We start from the raw sequence: 23,315 nt of genomic DNA, 5'->3' as shown, positions 1-23,315 counted from the left end.
TGACTGAGAGGATACTTCAGGTGTACATCGCAATTTTTTACACGCACACTTATGTGTTTGTGTATCTATATATACTCTGACCTTATATATTGAGAGCTTTAAGGAAGAGAATACTGTGTGTAAAAAGAATGTTTGATTTGTGATGAGAAGTTTACCTTAAAATGCTTTTTACCATTCAGGATGGCACCAGAAGTTGCTGCAGTAGAAAGGAAAGGTGGCTATAACCAACTCTGTGATCTGTGGGCAGTTGGAATAACTGCAATAGAGCTTGCTGAACTTCAGCCTCCAATGTTTGACCTACATCCAATGAGGTTAGTGAGGGGTTAGAGCTTGGTGGGTAAATGCAGCTAATTAAGAAATCCATTTGAAGAGATGGCTGTGTGTGCTTGTGGGTTTTGGGTGTACTGCAGGGGCAATGGGCTGTGAGTGTTGTGAATGAACAGGACAGAAATTGTAACAACTCCTTCTGGTCCATAAGTGTGTAAAGTCCTTGTTGAGTCTCTTAAACTGGTGGGACTTCTTCCTGCCTGTTAAATAAAGTGTTTAATAATTTATCTTGCATGTGTTGAAGCATAACCACAGAAATGCTGTTCTGTTTTTTTTTCAGAGCACTTTTTCTAATGACAAAAAGCAACTTCCAGCCTCCTAAATTAAAGGACAAAATGAAATGGTAAGTACTTTTTTTTTTCAGTAGATAATGAATGTACTGGGAAATTGATTTTAATGTTTAGCACTTTGTTTTACAGGTCCAATAGTTTCCATCATTTTGTGAAAATGGCACTTACAAAAAATCCTAAAAAAAGACCTACTGCTGAAAAGTTGCTACAGGTATAAATTTATATATGAGGGGTTTTTTTAAAGTTACAAAATTAAAATATGCTTAATGTGAGTGGCTGGAATTTAAATCCCTGTGTTTCCTTCTGTGTTTCAGCATCCATTTGTTACCCAGCCATTAAATCGAAGTCTTGCCATTGAACTTTTGGATAAAATGAATAATCCTGATCATTCCACTTTCCATGATTTTGATGATGATGATCCTGAGGTAGGAAGATCTTTTAATCATAAAATCAGATTAAGTTTTTGTTTGTCAGTGAAACTAAATGATTGTGATTTATTGAGCCCCAGGTTTTTTGTGATCTGGGAATAGTCTCAAGGACTGCTATTACTTTTAGTTGTGCTGCTGTGTCACTCATACAAGCACTTAGCAAAAGTCATTGTATTTTTGGGAAGGGATGCCTGAAGAGGAGATTTAAATACTTCAAAATTTTGTTTGTTGCTGTTCTTCAACAATTTTGAAACAGTAAATGTGGTCTGCTTCTCTAGTCCTGAGTTCTGTCACATTCTGCTGTATGTTTCTTTGTGGAGTTATGTCTCCATCTGCAAAGAAAGCATTCATAAAAATTACTTTATACCTGTGTAGGAGAGAATGATCCTGTAGTTATTTTTGTTCAATGGTTTGATGTATGTTTTTTGCAGATTTTATTTTTCCATCTTAGAATGTTCTGAAACTTGATTTCGCCTACAATTCTGTCAAAGAATTCTTGATTTTCTGCTCAAACAGCTGGGAAAAAGTAGTCTGCTTATGTAGGGTGATAAACAGCACAGGACTGAAGTGTTTAATAAAGAATAAATAAGAGAAAAGAGATATTCTATTACTTCATCCCATCTTCATGCTTTCCTGCATGTTAGTGAATACTTTCCACATGTTTACAGTTTTTTAAGTGGTGGTGGTTTTTTTTTTTTGAAGAAAAAAATGTAATCCTTTTAACACAAATGCCATTGATTCTTTAATTACATACTTTTCATTCTTTTTAATGGGTAAACTAGTCTAAAAATGCCTTCAGAGGAAAAGAAGCTTAAAAGAAGCAACTAATTTAAAGGACTGATTTTCAGATTTTACAAGTTAAATGAGCTTTGACCCCCCCTTGAGCAGCAAAGACCAGTTGACTTGCACCAAGTGTTTCTAAAAGCTAAAATAAAAACTGTGGAAAGAAGCCAAAGTGAAATAGTAATTTTTTGTGTTATGGAGTGCAGTGCTTGCACATTTTCCAAATGAGAGGGAAAGAGATGAAGCCTAAGGATGGAACGATAGTCAATACTTCTAAAAGCAAATGTACACGGTGGGCGTGGGAGAAATTTAGTAGATTTTTATGATAAAAAAAATTAGAAGTCAAACACACAATAAATCCCTTAATGCAGTTGGCTTTTAGTCACTTAAGAAAAAGGTATCTAATTCCAGATGGAGTCAGCACTGAGAAACTTGGAACTTCTCGTCATAAGCTCTTTAGTGTCCTTTAGTTCTCTCTCTGCTCAGTGAGGAGTGAGCTCTGAGGCCCCTTAGGAGATATTTCTTAGCTTACAGAATAGTGTTCACTCTTTTATGTCCCTTGTGACTTGGCATTAAGAAGGCTCTTCTGTTGTCCACTGTATGACTTATCAATTATCTCATAATGAAGTGTGGTATCAGGAGCAAAAACTGTGCCTTGTCTAGGGAGAAGCTTAGCAAGTTTTGCATTTCAGATGAAAAATCTCACCACAGGCACTGTGATCTTTCCTATAACAGAATGAGTGGAATAAGAAATGTAAGTGCTTCTCTCATGAACAATTTGACTTTATTCAAAACTCACCTGCTCACAGAGGCAGCTGGAGGTGTTAATTTGAAGATTGGCCAGTCCTATATTTGTCACAATTGCCTGAATGCATCCATCAAAAATCAAAAGTGACAGTGTGGTACAACGTAATACAGTCCAAAATCAGTCCTGAGAAGTGAGAGCTTCAGATCTGCTCCCCAGTTTGTTTAGAGCTATGGATTTTTTGGGGTGAGGGTGTTAATGTTTTGAGATTCTTTGGTGGGCTGTTTTTCTTTTTTGGAGACTAGAAAGCTTTTCTCTCTGTCAGTACTTTGTCTTTGAAGGGAAGTTTGCTACCCACTGTGGTGACAGGTCTTCACTTGGCCTGTGCTGCTTTTAGGGAGATGCAATCAGTTACTTCTTGGATAGTCTGCAGTGCTATGAAATAGATCTGAATTTGCTGCCAATCTGAGGAGTACCATAGTACATCTTTAAATCATTTTAAACTCAAAGGTGAAGTGTTTAATGTCTGAAAACTGAAACCCGTGCCATTATTCATGTGTAATTAAAGAGGTTCTTGTATTCATAGAGTTGTTCGTTTGGCACCTGTATCTGAAACTGGCATTTCCAGTGTTTTTTCCCTTCCCCAACTCATAGAGGGCTTCACTGAATTTCCTGTCCATTCAGTCACGGACAGGATCTCTGTTTGGGACTGTGGACTTAGGAGATGTTGGCAATTGCCAACAATTGTTCTCCCTATTTCTGAGACAGTGATTCTCAGGATAAATGTGATATTAGCTGAAAAGGTTGTAAAGAGGAAAGTGCTCATGTTTTATGCTTAGCACACTGCAAGTTTTGGGGATAAGATTGCTTTTGAGGTCTGTGCCATGGTGGAAATTGTGCCCAAATGGCATTTGTGTCAGGAAGTTAACCTACATTGCTTTGTCCTCTTGCACAGCTCAGATGTCAGGTGTTTGTGTCAGCCTGTTGTCAGTGCAGGTATTTCAAGGTGACTTGAGGACTTTGTCCTCATGACTGAGAGATGAAGATTTGATCCTGGATGTATTTCTGTGGTCATGGAGAGGGTGTTAGGAGGACAGGCTCTGTCTGTAGTGCAACACAGGCATTTGTTTCAGGGTGCAAGTGCTCACACAGTATTGCTGCAAAGGTGAAAATACCTCCTACCCCTGCTCCAGCTGGGCTTCTGGTGCTGGAATTACAGATGCACACACATCAGAGACAACTAGTCAGTGCCTCTTAATGAAAGATTATAAATGAGCAACCTTTCAGCGTGTGGTATCAGATCAGACCTTGACATGCTGTTGCCAAGCATTTTCAAAGCCCAAAGAGTGCACAATAGATAAAGTGGAACTGTGGAAGGGAAAGATTGACACAAGCTGTGAGAAACAAAAAAACTGCAGGTGAGATATGTGGGAGAAAATACACATCCATAGTCTAAATCTCCAGTTTCAAGGAAGAGCAAAGTGAACAAAAATGGGAGGTGAAACCTCATGTGCATGTTGGATCCTAACAGGAATTAAAGAAGTAGTGTGTGATGAAGAGGGGACAAGGGAAGTCATGTTTGCAGATAGTATTTGAGGAATAAACAGTTTCTGAGCTATTAATGACTCTGAAAGTATAGCAACAATAGTATTAGTAACCAAAGGATGATTCACATGCAAAGATGCTCACCATGAATGCCCCCACATTTCTAAGAGAACTTGCAGTGGTAAATGTAGAAAGAAGAGAGAAAATCCAGGAGAGGGAAAAAAAAAAAAGAAGAAGGCCAGGTCCTAAAGTGCAGAACACTTCATCCTGTAGAGAAGTAAATGGAAATTCAGGGAAAAAAAAATAGAAGTGGAATATAAATATGAAGGTGAATTTGTAGAAATTTTGCTGTGTCTTGCCTCACAGCACAAGAGTGCCAGCAGTACTCCTTTCTATTCAGCTTTGAAAGCCTCAGGTAGATTTCTCATCTGCTTAAATAACATAACTGATGACATTTTAGAAATCAGTTTAAATTAAACCTGGGAAAATTATTTCCTTTCATCTAATGGAATGAAATCTGCCAGTAAGTCAGATTTAATCTTACTGATTATTTTAAAAAAGTACCAATACCCTTAAACTGAATGGTGAAAAAAGAAAATGCAATATGAGCAAAGACAGATGCTGGCCAGCATTAACTTTATTTGCTCAAATGTAGTGTTGTAAAATTGTTTATACTGAAAACACTCAACAGTTAAAATGTCTCCAAATAATTCTGACTTCAATATATTAAAAATGCATGCAGTCTTTACATTTAGCTGTCACTTGATTTTTTTCTTTTTCTTTTTTTTTTTGTTTGTTTGTTTTTTGGTTGATTTTTTTTTTTTTTTTTTTTTATGCTAAAGAAGCCTAAAGTGTTACACAATACAGGTTTTCAAGTGAGTATGTTTTGGTATTAAATGTTTCCTTTTTCACTTCTAGCCTCTTCTTGTGCCTCACAGAATTCATTCAACAAGTAGAAATGGGAGAGAAGAAAAGACACGCTCTGAAATAAACTGTAAGAATGTGTAATGTGACAATATGGTGTATTTAATCATTTATATTATTTCAGCTGTATTTTGGGTAGAAACATTTAGAAACATTTTTAGTCATGCATAGGAAAATAAAAGCTTAGACAGTTTCACTTAAGGATATGGGTTCTGTAAAATATTTGTGTACACCCTTTGTCAGCACTTCAACAGAGTTCATTATTGCTTCATCTTAATTGAACAAGACAGAACCTGAGCTCTTCTGAGAGCTGATTGACGTAGTTGTCATAGTTATTCCAGCAAGGATATTCAGACCAATGCCAGATTCAGCTGGGTAACAGAATGGCAAAGGATTATTTTTTCTTCCTTCATTTAGTATCTTGGATTTTCTTTTGAATTGAAGCAATCACATGGGGTCAGGAAGGGAAATGGTTGTTCACTGGCCATTAAAAGCAGAGTCTGTTTCCCAAGTTCTTGTAATTATTTGAATTAAATCAGAGCAATACTTAGAGCTTTAGCTGTTTTTTCTTAAGGTAAAATCAAGAGTAAGAGTGTTCAAGAAGTCCTGCCAAAGAATTGTCCTGGAAAATGTAGTTAATTCATGCCAAACTTCATTCAGCACTCTTTTGTGCTAGTGCATCTCTCAGAAAAACAGATCCAACAGTGAATTCACATCATGGATAGCTTTTTCTAGAAAGTACAGCTGATTTGCACCTCTAAATAGGGCACTTCACTGCCTTATTTGCTCAGTTTTCCTGTTCCTTCTGATGAGAAGGTGTGGCAAATGGTGATTGGATTGTCTTTGTGACAAAACAGTACTTTCTGTGCCCATTAGTTTCTAGCAGGCACAAGTTTGGTATGTCCATGTGTCACCAGTTTCTGTCAGTAGGGATATGATACACTCATTAAACTGAATTTTTCTTTTTTGTTAGCCTTTGGAGCTAGGTCTTGTCTAACTGCAGTTCAACTTCTTGTTTTCCTTTTCTCCTCTTTAGTTGGCCAAGTAAAGTTTGATCCACCCTTGAGGAAAGAGACAGAGCCTCATCATGAATTTGTGAGTAACAATCTGCATGGGCTATGCACTACACATTAATCCCTACAAATATCTGTGGGGGAGGAGAAATCCAAGATGTGTAGCGTGCTTCCTTGGTGCTACTAAACTTGTTACTGATTTTACTAAGAGGTTGTAATGTTGTGAGTTTTTTGTGCCTTTACATTACTATATGTTAGCAAACCTCCTTATTTGTGGTTTCTGCTAGGTGTGCTGTATGTGCTAAGCAACAGCCCTTTGTGTTGCACGTTTCCTCTATCCTTTATCCCTCACTGCCCAGTATATCATTCCATTTATTTACAGAGTTGTTTTTTTAATTGTAGAATTCCTGTGTTTATCCCTCTTGTTTTTGTACTGACAGTGGAAATAATAAAATTGGAAGCTTGGGGGAAGAGGTACAATGTATTTTGAAAAACTTTCCTCTGTGAATAATCCTTCTGTGGCCCTGCATCACAGCTGAGCCATGCTGAGTCTGGCAGCTATTTTCTGTCAAGGTGTGTTGCCAATGGTTTCTTCCTGTGGACCCATTGGTACAAGGGGTGTGAGAACTCAAGCTGTGAGGGAGAAGGTGTCTGTGCTGTCTCACAATTGCAGTAGCTTCCTCTCTTCTATGGAGACTGTTGCTTTCCACATTTGTGCACTTGGGCAGTTTCCTCATGTTCCTAGATAAAAAGACAGTCCTTTGCTTCCTGACTGCAGACTTGCGTGTTCTCTCTGTTTTTCTAAGGCGGGTGTTAAGGAGAAAAAGTTGGCTTAGTAAATAGGTGGGAGGGACACTGGCTTTGCTCTGAGTTGGTTTTTGGAAGGGTGCGTACTTAGGAATGCACTTCTGTAGTCTACAAACCACATGTGAGTCGAATTTCTGACAAAGACTTCGTTGTGGTGCTCTGTAGTTGTACTGAAATAATCATTCCAAGTGCTTTACCCTTTGGTAGTGGGTTAGCAGACTCTGGATGTATGAGGTTGTATGTAATCTGCTCGTCCTCAGAACTGGCTGGACAGGGAGCCTCAGTTTCTGGTGGCTGTTTGAGATGGAGGAGAACAGTTTTCCAAATCACATACAGGATTTAGACTTCAGATGTGTTACTTAGACCTTGACATAACTGCATAATACCATCCTTTAGGAGTCTTGGTTATGTAAGTTTTTATTAAATGTGATAATGAAGGTGTGCTTCCACCACAGACACATCACTTAGCTCAAAATTATTTTTTAACTGATTCCAAGTTATTTTGTCTTTTCTTCCCTGTTGCATGGTCTGGATTGTAAAGAAAATACAGTTGGAAGAATTGTATACTTGAAATTACCATACTTTTGCTCATTAAGAGTTTTATTTATACACTCAGAGAATTGTAATTGTAAAAAGATGTTAGTGGAGAGGTTGAAGTTTTAAAAATGCTTTTTCCCATTTCATTCTTTTTATCGATCGCTGACTATACAAACAATAGTGGGTAAATCCATGGGGCAGTGGGCTTTTATTGCACATTAGGAACTGGAGTTGCTAAACTGGAAAGTGATTTTTCTAAGGGGTTTAAAGCACAGCTTTTAAGAGCAGTTCTTTGACAGGTGTTGTTGGAAGGGAGGAATCGAGCCTTTTCCTGCACTGTATGTTAGCAGTCAGGACCTTTGCACTTTGGAATTTCAGAAGTCCTTGCTACTTGGCTGAAGGGACTTGAACCATCCTGATTAATTCTGCTCATAAGAAAATATCTCAGTATTGTCTGTTCTGGTCACATGTTGCATATATGAAACCTGTCCAAGGAGCTTGCCTCATTTCCCTGTCTACAGAGCACCTGTAACTGGATCTCTCTGAAGAGGAAAATTAGCTGCTCCATGCCTTCTTCAGAAAAAAGCATGCAGACCTGATAATGTTCTTCCCAGATAAAACAGGTCTATGATTTGAAAAATAATGATGTTGGGTCCAGAGACCAAATTAAAAACATAGTTATAGATTAGCTGAAGAACCAATGGACAATTTAAATTGGCACAGCAAATTGCAAACAAATGACCTATTCAAAGAATAGCCTCAGCACAAACCAGTCTGTGGGAGAGGTTTGTAACAATCTACCCACTCTGGCAGAGAAAGTCTTTGAAAATGGAAGTGGAAGCAAGAGATTACTGTCTCTTCCTCCAGCATTAACAGTGTGGATCTGTTTCCATTAAAGCAGTTCTGATGCTTTTGCTTCTGTCTCACCAAGCGTGCTTAAACGTACACTGTTATTTATGTGTGTGAGTGCACAAATCACTGGCCTGCTGTAGCATGAGGAGTTATTGTCAGCACTGCACTGAGATGTTGAACCGGACTCTTTCTATCACACAATACCACAGCTGAGCTGATGAGCAATAATTCATCTTTTTGGTGTTTGGTAATATGACCATTCCCTTAGGTGTGTTTTACCCCCATCCTGAGAACTGTCTTAACATGGTTTTGAGTTTCAACTAACAGTATGTGGTTTTTTTGGGGGTTTTTTTTTTGTTTTTTTGGGGTTTTTTTGGGGTTTTTTTTTTTTTTTTTTTTTTTTTAGCAAGAAAATTTATCTTTGTGTGTGCACCTGGCTTTCAGTCACAAAATAAATAATTTGCTTTTCTTGATCTCTATCTAATGAACAGCCTGACAGTAGCGAGTTTTTGGACAATTCAGAAGACATATACTACACTGCAAGATCTAACCTGGTATTTTTTGTCTTATGCCTTTCTTTGTCATGTTAGTTTTGTCCTTGTTTTCCTTTTTCCAAGTTCATGTTTTGTCCTGTTTTTGTAGTAGTGGTGTTTTCATTGTTGTAAAAACCATTCAGTGTAACTGTTAGTCTGTATGTGTATTTCTGTAGTGGAGAAATTATTATGTGCAGCATTGACAGTATGTAGTCTGTATTCGTATTTTCTTGAATTATTCTTATAGAAGGGGCTTAGTGTTATGCATTCATTCTAATTTCTTTGCTGCTATACTGTGTATAATTCATTAGTTTTTTGGAGGGTCATTGAAAATAGAAGAAACATTTTCTTTGTATTTCTGTATGGTAGGTTTTTTTAAAATTATTCCATGCAAGACTATAACATTATGTAACTGTAAGTCTCTGAATTCTCCAGATGGTAATTATGTTACAGAATGAATATACACTTAATAGAAATAATAGAAAGTGGGCTCATAACTGTTTTCAGCGGCATTTGGCATCATTTAAAGTCGGATACATTTTCCAAATTTTCTGTTTCTGCACTGCTAAAAAATCTGCTTTGTTAGAATCACACTATAGAAATTACTCTAGGGAGTGAGTTTTCTTAATTCTCTGCTCTTTGTGTAGTTAGATGAGTAGTGCATTCAAGTCTTGGACAAACTGTTGAGAAAAAGGAAGAAACATCCTGTACAAATGAAGAGCATTAATATATTTTATTGGATTTGTGAAATGTTTAATATAAATGCACTGGCGAATTTCTTGGATTTTGTGTGATGTTTTTTGTTCTTAGAGCGTTTTTTTGTTTGTTTATGTCATCTGTTGGCCTGGTGTGACTTGAATCTGCCAGAAACATAATTAGTAAAAGCTTAGACTGCCTTTGCCTTTCTTGGAAGAAATTTCTTTATTGCTTCCTTATAAGAATGTTCCACAAATTGTTTTAAGATCAGTAGCTTAGATTTCCCTACCTGGTGGCAACACCCCCATCCTGTGCAGTTCCTCTGGTTTTAACAGTGTGGTTTTGGCTTTTCAGTTTGGTTTGATTTTTGGTTTCCTCGTTGCAGTTTAGCACTTTTTTTTTTTATGGCTACTTTCAGTGTTGCCACATATCTTGCTAGCCTGTTATCTGTGTGTCTAAGAGCAGAATGAGAGCATGTCTCATAATTGGACTGTGCTTTCCCATTCTTCTTCTACCCCGTGCTGTTCAATGCATTCTTCAAAAATTGTGGTTACTATAAATCTTACCAAGTGCTGTCATTGTCACAATCTTGAGATGTGTTTTTAAAGTCACTCAGCATCACTCTGTTTTCTTCACATCCTGCTGTGCTCATTTGTGAACCAAAGTGGAGAATTCTGAGTTGGTAGTAATGCATCACCTATTTCTGAGATTCTTCACCAAAATGTAACCCTTACAGAACATAATTACTAGTTGGTTCATTCTTCTGTAGGATGCACTTATCAGATTCTCTCTGTTTCTCCTTCCCCCATTCCTGCTCTGACAGTATTAGTTTCAGATAGGTTCATTGAGAAGTGGTATGTGAATTTTTAAAATATTATCTAGAGGAAATAATTATGCTTTTTCACAAGCATGATGTATCACCTACTACTGTTGGGCTCTTTCCGTGCTGTTGTACTGCTTTTATAAAATACCTCATAAGTAACAACTCCTTTGCAGAGCTAAAAAAAAATTATCATCAACTGAGGTGTATTTTGGGCCACATACAGTTGATGTTGAAAGCAAATTTGGGGAGTGAGTGACAGGATTTTGCCCAGCTGGATCAGTCATATGTACATTACCTTTCAAACATTTGATGCCTATGATGTGGCTACTCTTGAAAATCATTCCTTTCTTTTTCTTCTTCCCCTCCTTCTGCCTGTGCTTTTTTTGAGACACCTACCTGGATCTGCCAGAAGAATAGAGAAATTCAGTATAGGTCTTGTTTGCAGGGAAAATTTCATATCCAAACCCCAGTATCCCTTAGTAAAAATTGCAATTAGATAGGACAAGGCAGTGCTTCTCTTTCATCTTCTACAAATACTCTCCTTTGATTCATAGCTAAATAAATAAACAGACTATTTTGCTCTAGGTACATATTCTTCTGTCTTTCAGGATATATACTTTTTCTTTTTTCTGCAACTAGACAACAAGTTTCTCAAACTTTCTTGAGTACCTTCCATCCTTTGAGATTTTTGTTGCACATGCTGCTTCCTGTTAATTGGAGTTCTTCATGTTCTTATTGTCTTCTTAGTATTACGTTTACATTAGACTTTGTGTAAGGTAGATCTTTTCACTGTTTTCCTGTATATTTTTAAAGCAGTTGTTTGGATCCTGGCTCAAGTAAGTTGCAGAGCTGAGCATTGCATCTGCAATGAGCTCAGGAAGTGGTCTAAATCAAAGTCACCTTTAAAAATATATGCTATTTATTCTGGGACATTTTTAACTTACGCTGTTGATCCTGACTCACAAAAGCTTATTGTTGTTCTGGCTCAAAACAAAATGTCACATTGGACCAAATGAAAATATTTTCATTTAAGTTATCTTGGTCTACAATGAAGCTCTATGGCAAAACATTTTTCTTCCCATTTGTAGTGAGCTGAAAAATAATTCTGGTTCATACATGGTGAACTGGGCTGCACACCTTATTAAGTGAGAAATACCATCAGAGAACTCCTCAAAGAAAGATTAAATGGGAAGGAACCCCTGGTGATCTCTGGCTTACTTCTGCTTAAAGTAGTGGCCCAGAGTAATTTAACATGGAGGATATAATACACACTGAAAAATGTGGAATTCTACTGTTAAAGTGACAGAGGAGTTGAACAAAACATAGGCTTGATATCTCAGGTTCCAAACTATAAGTTGAAATGTAAGGTTCATTTAGGACTTCTTTAGCCAAGAACTCAGAAGTCTGCAGCTCCCATGCTGTCTGCACTGTTGTCCTTGCCAGGTGCATTTATACATTTGGTGCTCTTTATATAATTTGGTTGTTGTTGGTTTTTGTTTTCTTTTAGCTCATAAGTACACTCTGGTTTTAATAGTTTGTGATTATTTTTGGTAGCAGCTATTTTAGGAATGTAATGTTTCTGCATAGCTATTCTGTGATTTATAATTAGTTGTGGCAGAAAAGCTAAAATATTGATAGGAAAAGATTGAACTAATAAGATTGATGTAGATAACAGAACCTTATCCAAGAGCATTTTTCTTTAAGTAATTTTTCTCCTCACTACACATACAGATATATGTTTTTTCTTTGCTGCAAGCCATGAAGACTCCTATTGTACTTCAGCTAACATAACTCTAAAAACATATTGCAACTATCAGTATTCAACTTCAGAGAGTCCTCATACCTTTATCAGCTTCAGGTAGTGAAATGGAGCATGGTCCTTAGGATCAGAAGAAAAGAAGTGAAAATGGGGGAAAAGTATCAGTGGTTTTTGCTCTTTTACTTTCCTCCCCTGTATGTTTTGGGTATTTGCTTGGAAAAAAAATAATTAAGAAAATGAGATGATCAGTCTTACTGCTTGGAGGCACGGCGACACTCACAGACAAAATGTGTGGAGAACTAAAATACAAGGGAAGAGGGGACCAGTGGTTGTGTAGCAATAATGCACCACCAGGGAAGAATTCTATTTAGCCTGTTCAAAAAAAACCTGAACATACAACTTACTATTTCTGATGCATTAGGCTATCCAGAGAAATTCAAGAATGCACTTTTTATTGAAATTAAGGCATTAAAATATAGAATATGCCTTAGGTAGTGGTAGAATCTTTTAAATATTAACTTCCTCTTTGATGAAGCAATGAGAATTGCTTTGTCATTTTACTGAGAAAGTATTTTTACTGAGAAAGTGTATGTGCCTTCTTACTTGATGTGTTAGTAGTCCAGAGGTGATTTGAATTTCTTTGAAATTCAGAGTTAGTTCCCCAGCATTTTGTACATTTCAAGTCTTAATTTTGTCACTTTGAATGGTCTTGTTAGATTTCAAGAACAGCAAATGTAGGAAGTAACTGTGAATTGCTGGTTTGCTGTATACATTGCTTTATTTTTGAAGGCCTAAACACTGAAAAATAGATTTCCAGGACAGCCTAGCCCTATGGAACAAATTAGAATAAGTAAGACTGTTAACTTAGAATGAAATTCTGCAGAAATTAAATAGCAGGTTTTTTAAATTTAAGTTGCAGAAGGTATTGTAGATTTGATCATTCCTTGGGAATTTTTTTAATTACATGGCTTTACCATCAAATATTTTGAGGAAATCTCTATACTGTTTTAAATATTCTTTTTAGTCATTGATTACTTTGCATATGTGATTTATCTAAGGGCTATATGGCTTTCTACGTGGCAGCTTCCTTTAATGTTACCTGAGCTGTTGAGAAGAACTGGTAATTATTCCCTGTATTAGCTTTTTTCCAAAGCAGTCTCTACCAGGAAAGAGCACTCTGGTCTTGTGCACAGATGAGTTGAGTTTCAGGAAAGAGCTCTTGGTCACCTGGGGTTGCATCTTTGATTTGATGCTAAGATCATAGACCTCTTCTCATTGCTACTGGCTGTAGATCTTGAAATTCTATTGGAATATATCTGTTTAGTCACTCAGGTTTATTGTCTGATTCTACATTTTGTCTGATCTAAAGAGAATTTGAGTTAACTAAGCAGCATTGTATGTATGTTAAATGAAAATATTAATGTAGATCAATAAAGTTGATGGGTTACTTTGCATAATTTAGTTATTAATGCTTATATATTCTTCCAGTAAAAATCCATAACTCATAAGATTTCATACCTTTGTGTGTGGCTTTAAAAAAATCTATTTCTGTTGGGTGTTCTGGTGCAGTTCAAAGCCTCACTGGAGGCTTTGCTGCATACATGCAGTATTTACCAATGTTTCTGTATCAAATATGTAGCTAGAATAGGTTTAGTTAATATAAAATTATAACTTCTCTGAATATTTGAAATAGAAAGCAGAAAAAAAATATATTTCACTTTTTACTCTAGCTCTCAGTATTTATCAAGAGGTCAAAAGGAGAAATTTTCATGGTAATGAAGTATCTGACCTTATCTTTGGAGTGAAAACCACCAGTATTTAAAAGGATTAGGAAGACTAGACATGTCCAGTAGCTAAACATGTGCTACACAATAGTTAACTGAATCAAAACAAAGATTTTGCCCTTTAAAAGATTTAAACATAAGTAATTCTGGCAGATGTCATCTTTGATAAGGAAAATTCTAGTAATTCTTAAAAGGTCTGGTGGCAGAGGAGGGCTCTTTTTGTTTTAGGTGGGTTTATTTTCTCTTAGTAATTTCCTTGTCATTGCTGTACAGTGTATCTATAGCCATACATTGCACAGTGTGTAAATTCAAATGGACAGGCATTTTGGGTCTGCCCAGCATTTTGTAACATTGGAGGCTTGTCTCTTGAAGGTGGAAATTTCAGATTTCATTACACTGTTCTGGAGTTATTTTTCTCAACAGTTTCCCAAGCTTTGTTCTGCATCCTCTCACACAAGCTGTTTAACCTACTTGCTTGTGAGTCTGGTAACATGTTTCCAGTCTTGTCATTTCTGCTCTAGAGCCTGAATCCTCAAAATACCTGTGCTTGCAGGTGGAAGTTTCTGAAATTGCATAGAAGTAATAGAAGCACTCTCTTAAGAAAGTTCAATCTGTTTATTGCTGGTGGATTGTAGAACATCCACTGATGGTGAGGTGTCAGATCCATAGAAGTGGATAGAATTTGGTGGGGATCATTTAATTCTAGAACAAAATGTATAATAAAGTTGATACAGAGATTGAAAAGTCAGTCTCTCCATGGTTCAGAAAATGCCAGCACCAGACTTGCATTTGCAATTTTTATTCAGCCCTCTCATTTATACATTCTTTTTACACCAAGTAATTATCAGTTACATAGTGTTTTTTCCCCAATATTTCACTTATTTTGGGAAAACATATAAAGTCACCGAAGCAACCAAATGCTACTGACCAGACTAAAGGGTGCAGTAAACAACCTGAAACTCCTTGGCAAGCAAAAAACAATATTTACAGCTTTGTATTGACGTGATTGCCCTTCAGCCTGGAGCTGAGGGCTGCAGTGGTTTCTACTTTGTCAGTTTGGAACACTAGCAAATCTGGTGTGAGACTTTTCCTCTGATTTTTAAAAACACCCTTTGGAAAGATCAGCCCCATCTAATCCAGATTTATTTCTCCTAAAGCTTGGGTATCTGGGCCTCTTGCTGTAGGGTGACATACTTTTTATATGGGTTGCAGCTGAAAGGGGCCTGTTCAACACAAGATGTTGGGAGGCATTTAAAATGTTTCCTGAGAAGGAACAGTATATCTCCATTTATCACTAATTTAGGTGATGAATAATTTGTTTCTCCTGGTGAATACACTCACTATTTTGAGAGCAAATATATGCTCAGATTTCTCCTGTTGTGATCCACCTAAAGAAAAAAATAGACTGTAATTATAGCAGTATTGTCCCAGCAGATGTAGGCTTGATTGTGCCTCAGTGGAGTCCCTGTATTCCATTAATGCATTAAATATTTATACCATTATGGTGCTTATTTAAAAGTAGTGTTGAAGGCTTATTGCCATGCTTTTTTCTGTGTAGCCTGCACTCCCATGAGTGCTGTAGTGTTTGACACTGTTAATTCTGTTTTGTTGTTTGTTTTTTTTTTAAATAAAAGTCTTCCTAACACTATACACATATTGGTATAACCAGAGTGATAAAAACACTTATTGTCCTCTCTGCTTTTTTTTTTAAATATTTCCTTGTGCTAAAGGATTTTAGATTCCCTGCCAGAACAACTCATCTTCTGAAATGACTACTAAATGTACTAGTGAAGGATAGCTGGGTTCTCTACAAAATCTTGTAGATTGCAAAGTCCTGATTTATTTTTTTTCCTCATATCATTGTTTTATTTTTGTTGTAGTTTTGTTTTCTTTTCTGAAGCTGACTTTATTTTGAGCAAAGGATCTCTTGTGTTCAAGAAAGGGGCTAAGGTTAGAGTTAAAAAGAATTAGAGATGGAGCAAACTGGCAGAGGAGATTTTTGGGTTCAGTGGACCTGAGAGTGTTATTAGGGGCAGGAAGGCCAAAGGATTCAGCTTGTTTTGAATAGAGGATAAAAGGGCACAGGTTGTGCATTGGATGCTCACCTGTTCATCTTAAAACGTTTATTCTCTTATATTTTAGGATCTACAGCTAGAATATGGTCATGGTCCTCAGTGTGGCTACTTTTTGGGTGCAAATAAGTGAGTAAGCAACTGCATTTTCTGTCTTTAATTCATTCAAGACTAGTTTAATATAAATACATATTAACTGAAATGGATGTAGTAAAATATGTCAAATTTGTTTCTATCAGTTAAAATTCCAAAATAATTTATTTCTAAAATAATAGCAACTCTAATGTTACAGAAATGCAGCACTTTCCAATATGTGAGGCTGAATTAACTACATTGTCTCTGTGGTGGTGTAAGATTCCTTTTAAGAGCTATTGTCTTGGTCTACTTGTTTACAAAATATTGCGCATTATAAGTCCCACAGAGCACATTTTTTCTGCATCTGGGGACTGCCAGTGCTGCTCTTTGACATTAATTTATGCTTTTCTTTATCTTGTAGGGCACTAGGAACATGCAGTTATGGATGCTTTAAAAAATAAAATTTACCTTTCTTAGCAAGCTCTTTTACTTCATGCTCATACCTTTAATCATTTTGATATATTAGTCATATAAAATTATTTTCTATGCAATTTTCCCTTTACACACAGTGACTTAATTACATTTATGCATGCCAGAATTAGGATATCTAGCTTTGATTTGCTAAGTTAAATCATACTAAAAATACAGAAAATGTAAGCATAGAGCATGATATTTTTGCACAGTCTTTAATGGGGAAAAAAAATCAGTGCTTGATGTATTTTGAAATCCTCTTTATCCTTAGTCCTATGGTTCTTCTCTGTGTTTTCAGACAAAAACATGAAGTTCGGAATGTTACAAAAATTAACCAGGGAAGAATTGCTTCATTCCAACAGTAGTTTCATACTTGTCAATCTGTTTATTTTCTTTAATATTATGATTTTCTTACATATTTATTTTAAATTGCATTTAAGTAACACAGTCCTTGTTTCACAGTAAGATAAAAAAGGAGCATTGCACTTAATAGCAATATATTAATAAACACACATGAAAGGGTGTTATGTAAGCAATAAATTTTAAAAATTTGCAGCTATGTTTGTTGTAATGTGGTTGCTGGATGAATATTCTGAAAGCCAGCTGAAATAACATGCTTTGGATTATTTACCAATAGAATCGTAGGTGGTTTTGTTCTGGCTTTTGATGATTGTGCTTGTGTACCACAATTAAATCATGTTCTTGTTCTTATTTAATGCTGAAGGAGTCTCTTAAAATCAGTTGAAGAAGAACTACATCAGCGGTAATTCTATTTCTTTTTTCCTCTGGTGTGTGTTTCAAAATTTATGCATTGATTTCTTTTTTGTCTGTTGCAACTGGTTCTTGTTTGTCCCTTTGCTTGCTGAGAGCCTGTGAGAGAGGCATAGTTGTCTGGATTGCAACTGTACTTTCAAGAACAATAATGATTTATTATAAGACAGTAAAATTCTGTAAAAAAGGTAGATTTTTGAGCTCAGAATCTTTCACAACAGTCAGGGTAATTTTAATAAAATCCATTCAACCATTGTACCTTGTTCATTTTCTTAGGGGACACGTGGCACATTTAGAAGATGATGATGATGATGTTGCAGATGATGATTCTAAACAGTAAGTCCTTCTTGTAAAAATAAATAAAATCAGTTTCTTGAATAGATGAGTATTTGTAAAACTAAAAAGGTTGAAGCATATTCTGTAACAACTCAGCATTCTTTCGCTATTGCATTTTTAAAGATGGGTATTTTAATGTTGTTGCTAGATTACATCAGCATAAATCATCTTATTCTGCTGCTTGCTATAAATTGCGGGGGGGAATCTTGTTCCTTGATTGATGCAGTTTTCTATTTATTTTCTATTATGGAGCAAAATCTTGGCATCATTATGTTGAGCCAGTAATTTGTCCAATTACAGTGCCAGTGCCTTCTTTAGAGCTGATAACTATATATTAAAATAAAACCCGTGAAAAGTAGTTGAAACACATACATTACAGGCTTCTCTAGATGTGTGAGTTTGTTCTCTCTGTTTTCTCAACTTGGAGGATGCTTGTATGAGTGCTTGGTTTTTGGAATAGAGCCAACTTCCTTTACTCAGATGGAGCAAGGTTATGTGACTGCAAAGGCATGTGTTATCTTAATGATGTTCATATTAAATCCCACTGGTATAAGTATTCTTGGGCTCTATTTGATTGCTAGATGAGAGCTGAAACAAAAAGCAAAACCAGTATGTGTAGATTTGCATTCCTAAATAAATCTGTAATAAAGACCAAAAGAAACAATGCCATTGAGATATAGTTTTTGTTTGCCTTCTGCTAATAAGTAATTTGGAAAGCTGTTGTTTCATACAAGAAACCTTTAAAGCATTTGTTCTATTGCTAGTATCTCTCTCTTGCAGAGAACCAAACTTTTTTTTTTTTTTTTTTTTTTTTTTTTTTTTACTGAGTCATTTTACTTATTTTATGAGCGCCTCAGGTTAGTTCCTCATCCATATGGATCTCTGGATGGCTTTTTGTGTACAGCTCTGTGTCTGTTCATTTGTGTTTGTATCTCCCCCTCCCCCCCCCCCTTTTTTTTTCTCTGTTTTATGTTTGCAGCCAGTATCGTCAACTTCAGTAATGTTCCATGATTTGGAATCTCTTGATCCCTGCTGTCTTGTACTGGCACTGATTTCTTTGTCCAGTGCTTTGAAGTCCTAGCACAGGCTCCATCAGAACTTTCAAACAGCATTGACTTCAGGTGCTAATGTCACTGTTATGTTTCTGTAGATTTTCTTTTTTAGGTTAGGCAAAAAAGAACCTGAGAGAGCTTCTGGTGAGATTCACAGAATGATGGAAGAGACCTCTAAGATCATAGAGTCCAAGCTGTGTCCTAATACCTCAACTCAGAGTCTAGACTATAGCACAAAATCCATGTCCAGCCTTTTCTTAAACGCATCCAGAGATGGTGATTCTAATTCATCTGACCCTGAGGACAAGTAGTCAGATTGTCTTCCAGAATTGTCTTGGTGTTTTTTGTTTCTTCTGATTTCATCCTAAATACTTTTGCCCTACAGAGAGGGCCTGACAGTGTGTAAAAAATTGAATCCCTCAGCCTTGGGTCAGACAGATTCTGCATCTGGGCCTTTCTCTTGATATCTGATGGAGCCCAAAGATCTGCTGCAATTATTGGTTCATCTGCTTGGTCTTGAATATCTTTCTGTAGAGCCCACTGAAGATTTAAGGCTTTGGTTTGATTTATATTCTGTGAGGTAAAGCTGCAGTTGAGTACCACTTCTCCCTTCAGATCCAGAACAAAACCAGGGAATCTATTGTGCTCCTTCCAGCCCAAACTGGTGCCACTGCATGGAACTGGGTGATTGTAGCAGCAGAGAATCCATGGTTTTTATATTGTTTCAGAAAACAATATAAAATTATTGCTCTTAATTTAATAATTTTTTTTTTGATACTTTTTTATCTCATGTGCAGCAAGCCTGCCGATGCTTGAATTTCCTGGTTATGGGAACTAGGAAAGCAGAAATTACTGGGGCACTGCTCTGAATGAATAGCAGTGACAAACTGCACTTAAGCCTTCTTGTTGAAGCAAAGGCACACAGTTCTTTGTACACACATCTGCCTATGCATGCCAGATTGTTGCCTTTTTGCTTTCTTTGGCTGCCCAGTTTGGTTGTCTGAAATGCAGGAAGAATACGAAAGAAAATGGAAATGGAGCTTGAGCCCTCATGACTGAGGACTTAAACTTGGCCCCATATTCCTGAGAGAAGGTAATTTCTACCAACAAGCAACTGAAGTACATGACACAGGGGAACTTGTTCTCAAAATTCCCTTCCAGCATCTCTGAAATACAAGCAAGACGTAAGATGCCAGAACAGAAACTCCTGAAAAGAATGAAGCCAAGCAGACAAGTTATTGACCTGTAAACAGACAGGCAAATATCTTACTACTACTTTGAACATAATTTAAAAATAAGGAAAATATTGTGGAAGAATATCAAGTTCACACAGCTGTATTCCTAGTTAATTTAGTGGAAATAATTTTCTTTTCCTAAAAGATTAGGAAACAGGACAGTTGAAGACGTTTTAAAAACATGCAAAATTTTGGAACTTAGTGTTTTCTTTTTAAATGCAGCGTATTTTTTAAACCACAGAACCAGGAGAGGAAGAATGTTCCTGATACTTAAACCATGTTGTTTTCTGATAATATTTTGTACTGTTGCACCGAGCATGAAGAAGCTTTCCCAAGATTTCTGTAAAAAAAGGAACTTATCAAGCAAAAAGCAACCAACCAACCTGTACACAAGGATACCTGTCCATGTAAATGGATTTTAGTTTTATGTGTAAGACTGTTCTAAGTCTTCTGTATAAATTTTCAAGGAAATGGTCTTCAGGTTTTTTTTTTGTAACTCCCCTTCAGCTCAATGATACCTTAAACTTTTTCTTCTCAACAGAGCAAGTGTCAGGCCTCTTTTGTTTGTCCCTACTTTGTTCTGAACAAGTTTGTGCATCTTCAGCAAATCAGTCCATAACACTCTCTGCTCTGTGGGGGGAACCTGTGGTCCTTGTTTTCATATAGTATTTGAGGTATAACAAAATGTTTGAAAGTATTTGTGATGCAGTTACTTGGATATAATAGTGCTCTTGACAAGTTAATGGTGCTTATTTGTATGGCATTTCTAAAACCCTGTATTTTCTTGAAGACTGCAATTTGAGGGGTTTTTTTCTCTGTTTTGTTTTTTGTCTTTATAGTGCTACTATGAAGCCTAAAGTGCCACCTCCTTTACCACCAAAGGTAAGTGAGGAAGGTTTGGTTGCTCAGGAGAAAAATGCACTTTAAATAAACAAATAAATGGAAAATATTTAAATTACTGTATTAGTAGGTCTTTACTTGTGAAAATTTCAGGATCCACATGCTGCATGTGGGGTTTTTTCCTCATTGATAAGTGGTATGGAAGCTTTGAATCTTTTTTCATTATGTTTTGATTAATACTATGTCTCTTTCAGCCTAAATCCATATTTATCCCCCAAGAAACTTTTTCTTCTGAAAATGAGAATCAAGGGACAATCAAGAGACGCCCAACTTCAGAGAGTCCAGCAAAACCTACATCTCATGTTCCACCCAGACCACCTCCTCCTCGGTTGCCTCCACAGAAACCGAATCCTTTCGGTAATAAAAGTGACCCCAAAGAGTATACAAGTATTTCTTAAATAATCTGATGTGATTTCTGTATTCTTAGCTGTGCACACATTGAAAGATATTGAGGTAATTTTTCTATGGTGGACAAGTAACAAAAAGTGCATGAAAGCCAAAATTCATGAAGAAAGCATGTTTTAACTCTTAAAGAGGGTCAAATGTACCTTCTATCAAAGTCACTGACACAATTCCTGATGATGCCATTGGTGGTACAGTTGCTTTCCTAAGCAACAAATTTATGATCTAGAGTATCAGAATTGGTAAAAAGAATGTTTGTAGGTTCCAGGTTCAGTGTATCAGCTGTTGTTATTTGTCATGTCAAGAGCAGAGTTCTACTTTCTGAGTTTGCTTTTGTACTTAATGAACTGGGTTGGGGAGTGTAGGAGGTTTGTTTTCTGTCTGCTCAGACTGTTCATTGTATGCCTTTGCCAGTGTAATGCCTCGAGAGTTGTCTTGGACTGGCTTCTCTTAAGCAAGCTCAATGGCTGCTTCTTAGTTGTTATTTGGTAGCTTTTCCTTCCTTCATACTTAGTACTGCAGTTGATTTGTCAAAGATTTGACTCTAACAAGGCTGTGTTTCTAGGGAATCAATAATAGAAGTGTTAGCTGTTGGCAAGTATTTCTTTAGGTATGGTCAACACATTTTCCCTCATAACTGTGACTGTCCCTTTCTGTGCTCCTGTTAGAATTGTTAAATTAGAGTTATTATATTAGAGTTGTTATATTAATTACCAAAAGTCGTGGACTGAGATTGAATGAGACTTGATGGACATATGCACATGTAAGACCATGCATGCTTCAGAAATCAATTAGGGTATTTTATACTATATTGTATATAGTATATGTTCTGACTTAATTGGAAATTCTGACCCACTTAGAGTTTTTAGACTAGATTACTGTTTGAGGTGAAGGTAGGAGTTCCACATTATTAAATATGAATCTTTCTAGGTAATGGAGTCACATCTGTGCAATTAAATGGTGAAAGAGAGGAGCAGCCACATCAACAGAATGAAGCTAGAGACACTAACATTACAAGAAAAGAAAAGAAAGAAATACTGGTAGGTATTTCTGGGTGTCCTTCTAGAGTTTTCTTGACTGTTGTACATGTGCAAGGAAAAAGAGCAGGCGTGCTCTTTAATATAAAAATTATTCTAGATGGCATCTTGTTTGCTTTGAATCCAAACACAGTTTTCCTTGATGGTGTAGTTGTGATGCAGCCTTAGGCTGAAGTTTGTCAGTGTTTTATTTTCCTTAGAAACAAATATAATCACAAATATATACAATTTACTGGCTGTTCACATGTGTAAGAGACATAATGAGAGCTGTGTCAGGTGGCGTACTGAGCACTGACTCTTTAAGCAAATGGAGAAATAAGGGAATGGAATATGCTGTAGTTAGAATAGATTAAATGTAACATGAGACTGCCCTATTTGAGGACTCCTTCCAAGTGTGAGGCTGGAAATGTAATTTTTTTTTTGGTGAGAAGTGAAGAGGAAATAGACTAGAAACATGGTGATGAGTCTTTATTTTGTTTTAAGGAAATGCCAGTAATACTGGCAGTACTTTGGAAAGTAAGATTATCTGGACAGCTTTGAACTTGTAATTTGAAATTTTGTGTTGGAAGTTTACCTGTAAAATGCATTTGTTCAGGAGCTTGTTTGTGCTAGGACAAATTGATACTGGCACAGGGAAGTGCATATAGCACTGAGTGGTAGCATTTCATGCTATAATACTGAATGGTTGAGCAATTGCCACAATATTGCTTAAACTCTCTAGTCCTGAAAATGGCATTCTTACAGCCACCACTGTAGTAGGAAAATGTTGCACAAGACTGTGCAGACATTCAATGAGGAGGTATTAGGGCACCATAGTAGAGATTTTAATAAAAGAAAACTATGCCAAGTGTTTGTGGTTATGCTGTATGTGGGGAGGGAATACACATGTTCAAGAACAGTGTGTGTGTGTGTAAACATACTTCTAAATTTTGTTTTTTAGAAACCAATTAGTAACGGCCTTCCTCCCACGCCTAAAGTACATGTGAGTATTGCTGAGTCATAAAAATGCATGTAGGGAGCAGGGTGAAAGAGCACATTTTTTTGATTGTTTGTAGTGTTTGTTATTTTGCATAAAAAACCTATTATGACTTAGCAATGCTAGGCCAGTGGTATGACTC

At 36.5% G+C, this 23,315-nt stretch overlaps 1 protein-coding gene across 6 annotated transcripts in view; it reads left to right on the top strand.

Moving 5' to 3' along the window:
* MAP4K3 (mitogen-activated protein kinase kinase kinase kinase 3) overlaps positions 1–23,315 on the top strand; it is a 64,242-nt gene that overhangs the window by 23,211 nt on the left and 17,716 nt on the right. For 2 of the 6 annotated variants that reach the window (XM_079299046.1, XM_079299047.1), the window contains exons 9-22: positions 180–311; positions 608–670; positions 747–828; positions 932–1,042; positions 5,037–5,112; positions 6,079–6,137; positions 8,743–8,805; positions 15,989–16,047; positions 17,189–17,227; positions 17,512–17,571; positions 20,698–20,740; positions 20,953–21,115; positions 22,091–22,200; positions 23,138–23,179. In XM_079299046.1, the coding sequence (XP_079155172.1) occupies positions 180–311; positions 608–670; positions 747–828; positions 932–1,042; positions 5,037–5,112; positions 6,079–6,137; positions 8,743–8,805; positions 15,989–16,047; positions 17,189–17,227; positions 17,512–17,571; positions 20,698–20,740; positions 20,953–21,115; positions 22,091–22,200; positions 23,138–23,179 (1,102 nt within the window). The remainder of the gene's footprint in view (positions 1–179; positions 312–607; positions 671–746; positions 829–931; positions 1,043–5,036; positions 5,113–6,078; positions 6,138–8,742; positions 8,806–15,988; positions 16,048–17,188; positions 17,228–17,511; positions 17,572–20,697; positions 20,741–20,952; positions 21,116–22,090; positions 22,201–23,137; positions 23,180–23,315) is intronic. The other 4 variants (XM_079299050.1, XM_079299049.1, XM_079299048.1 and 1 more) reach the window with 3 other exon arrangements.

This window comes from Erithacus rubecula (genome assembly GCF_903797595.1).
Source record: "Erithacus rubecula genome assembly, chromosome: 2".
NCBI classification, from domain to species: Eukaryota; Metazoa; Chordata; class Aves; order Passeriformes; family Muscicapidae; genus Erithacus; species Erithacus rubecula.
The sequence above is the reverse complement of the archived record's forward strand: the minus strand, read 5'-3'. Positions and strand labels throughout refer to the sequence as shown.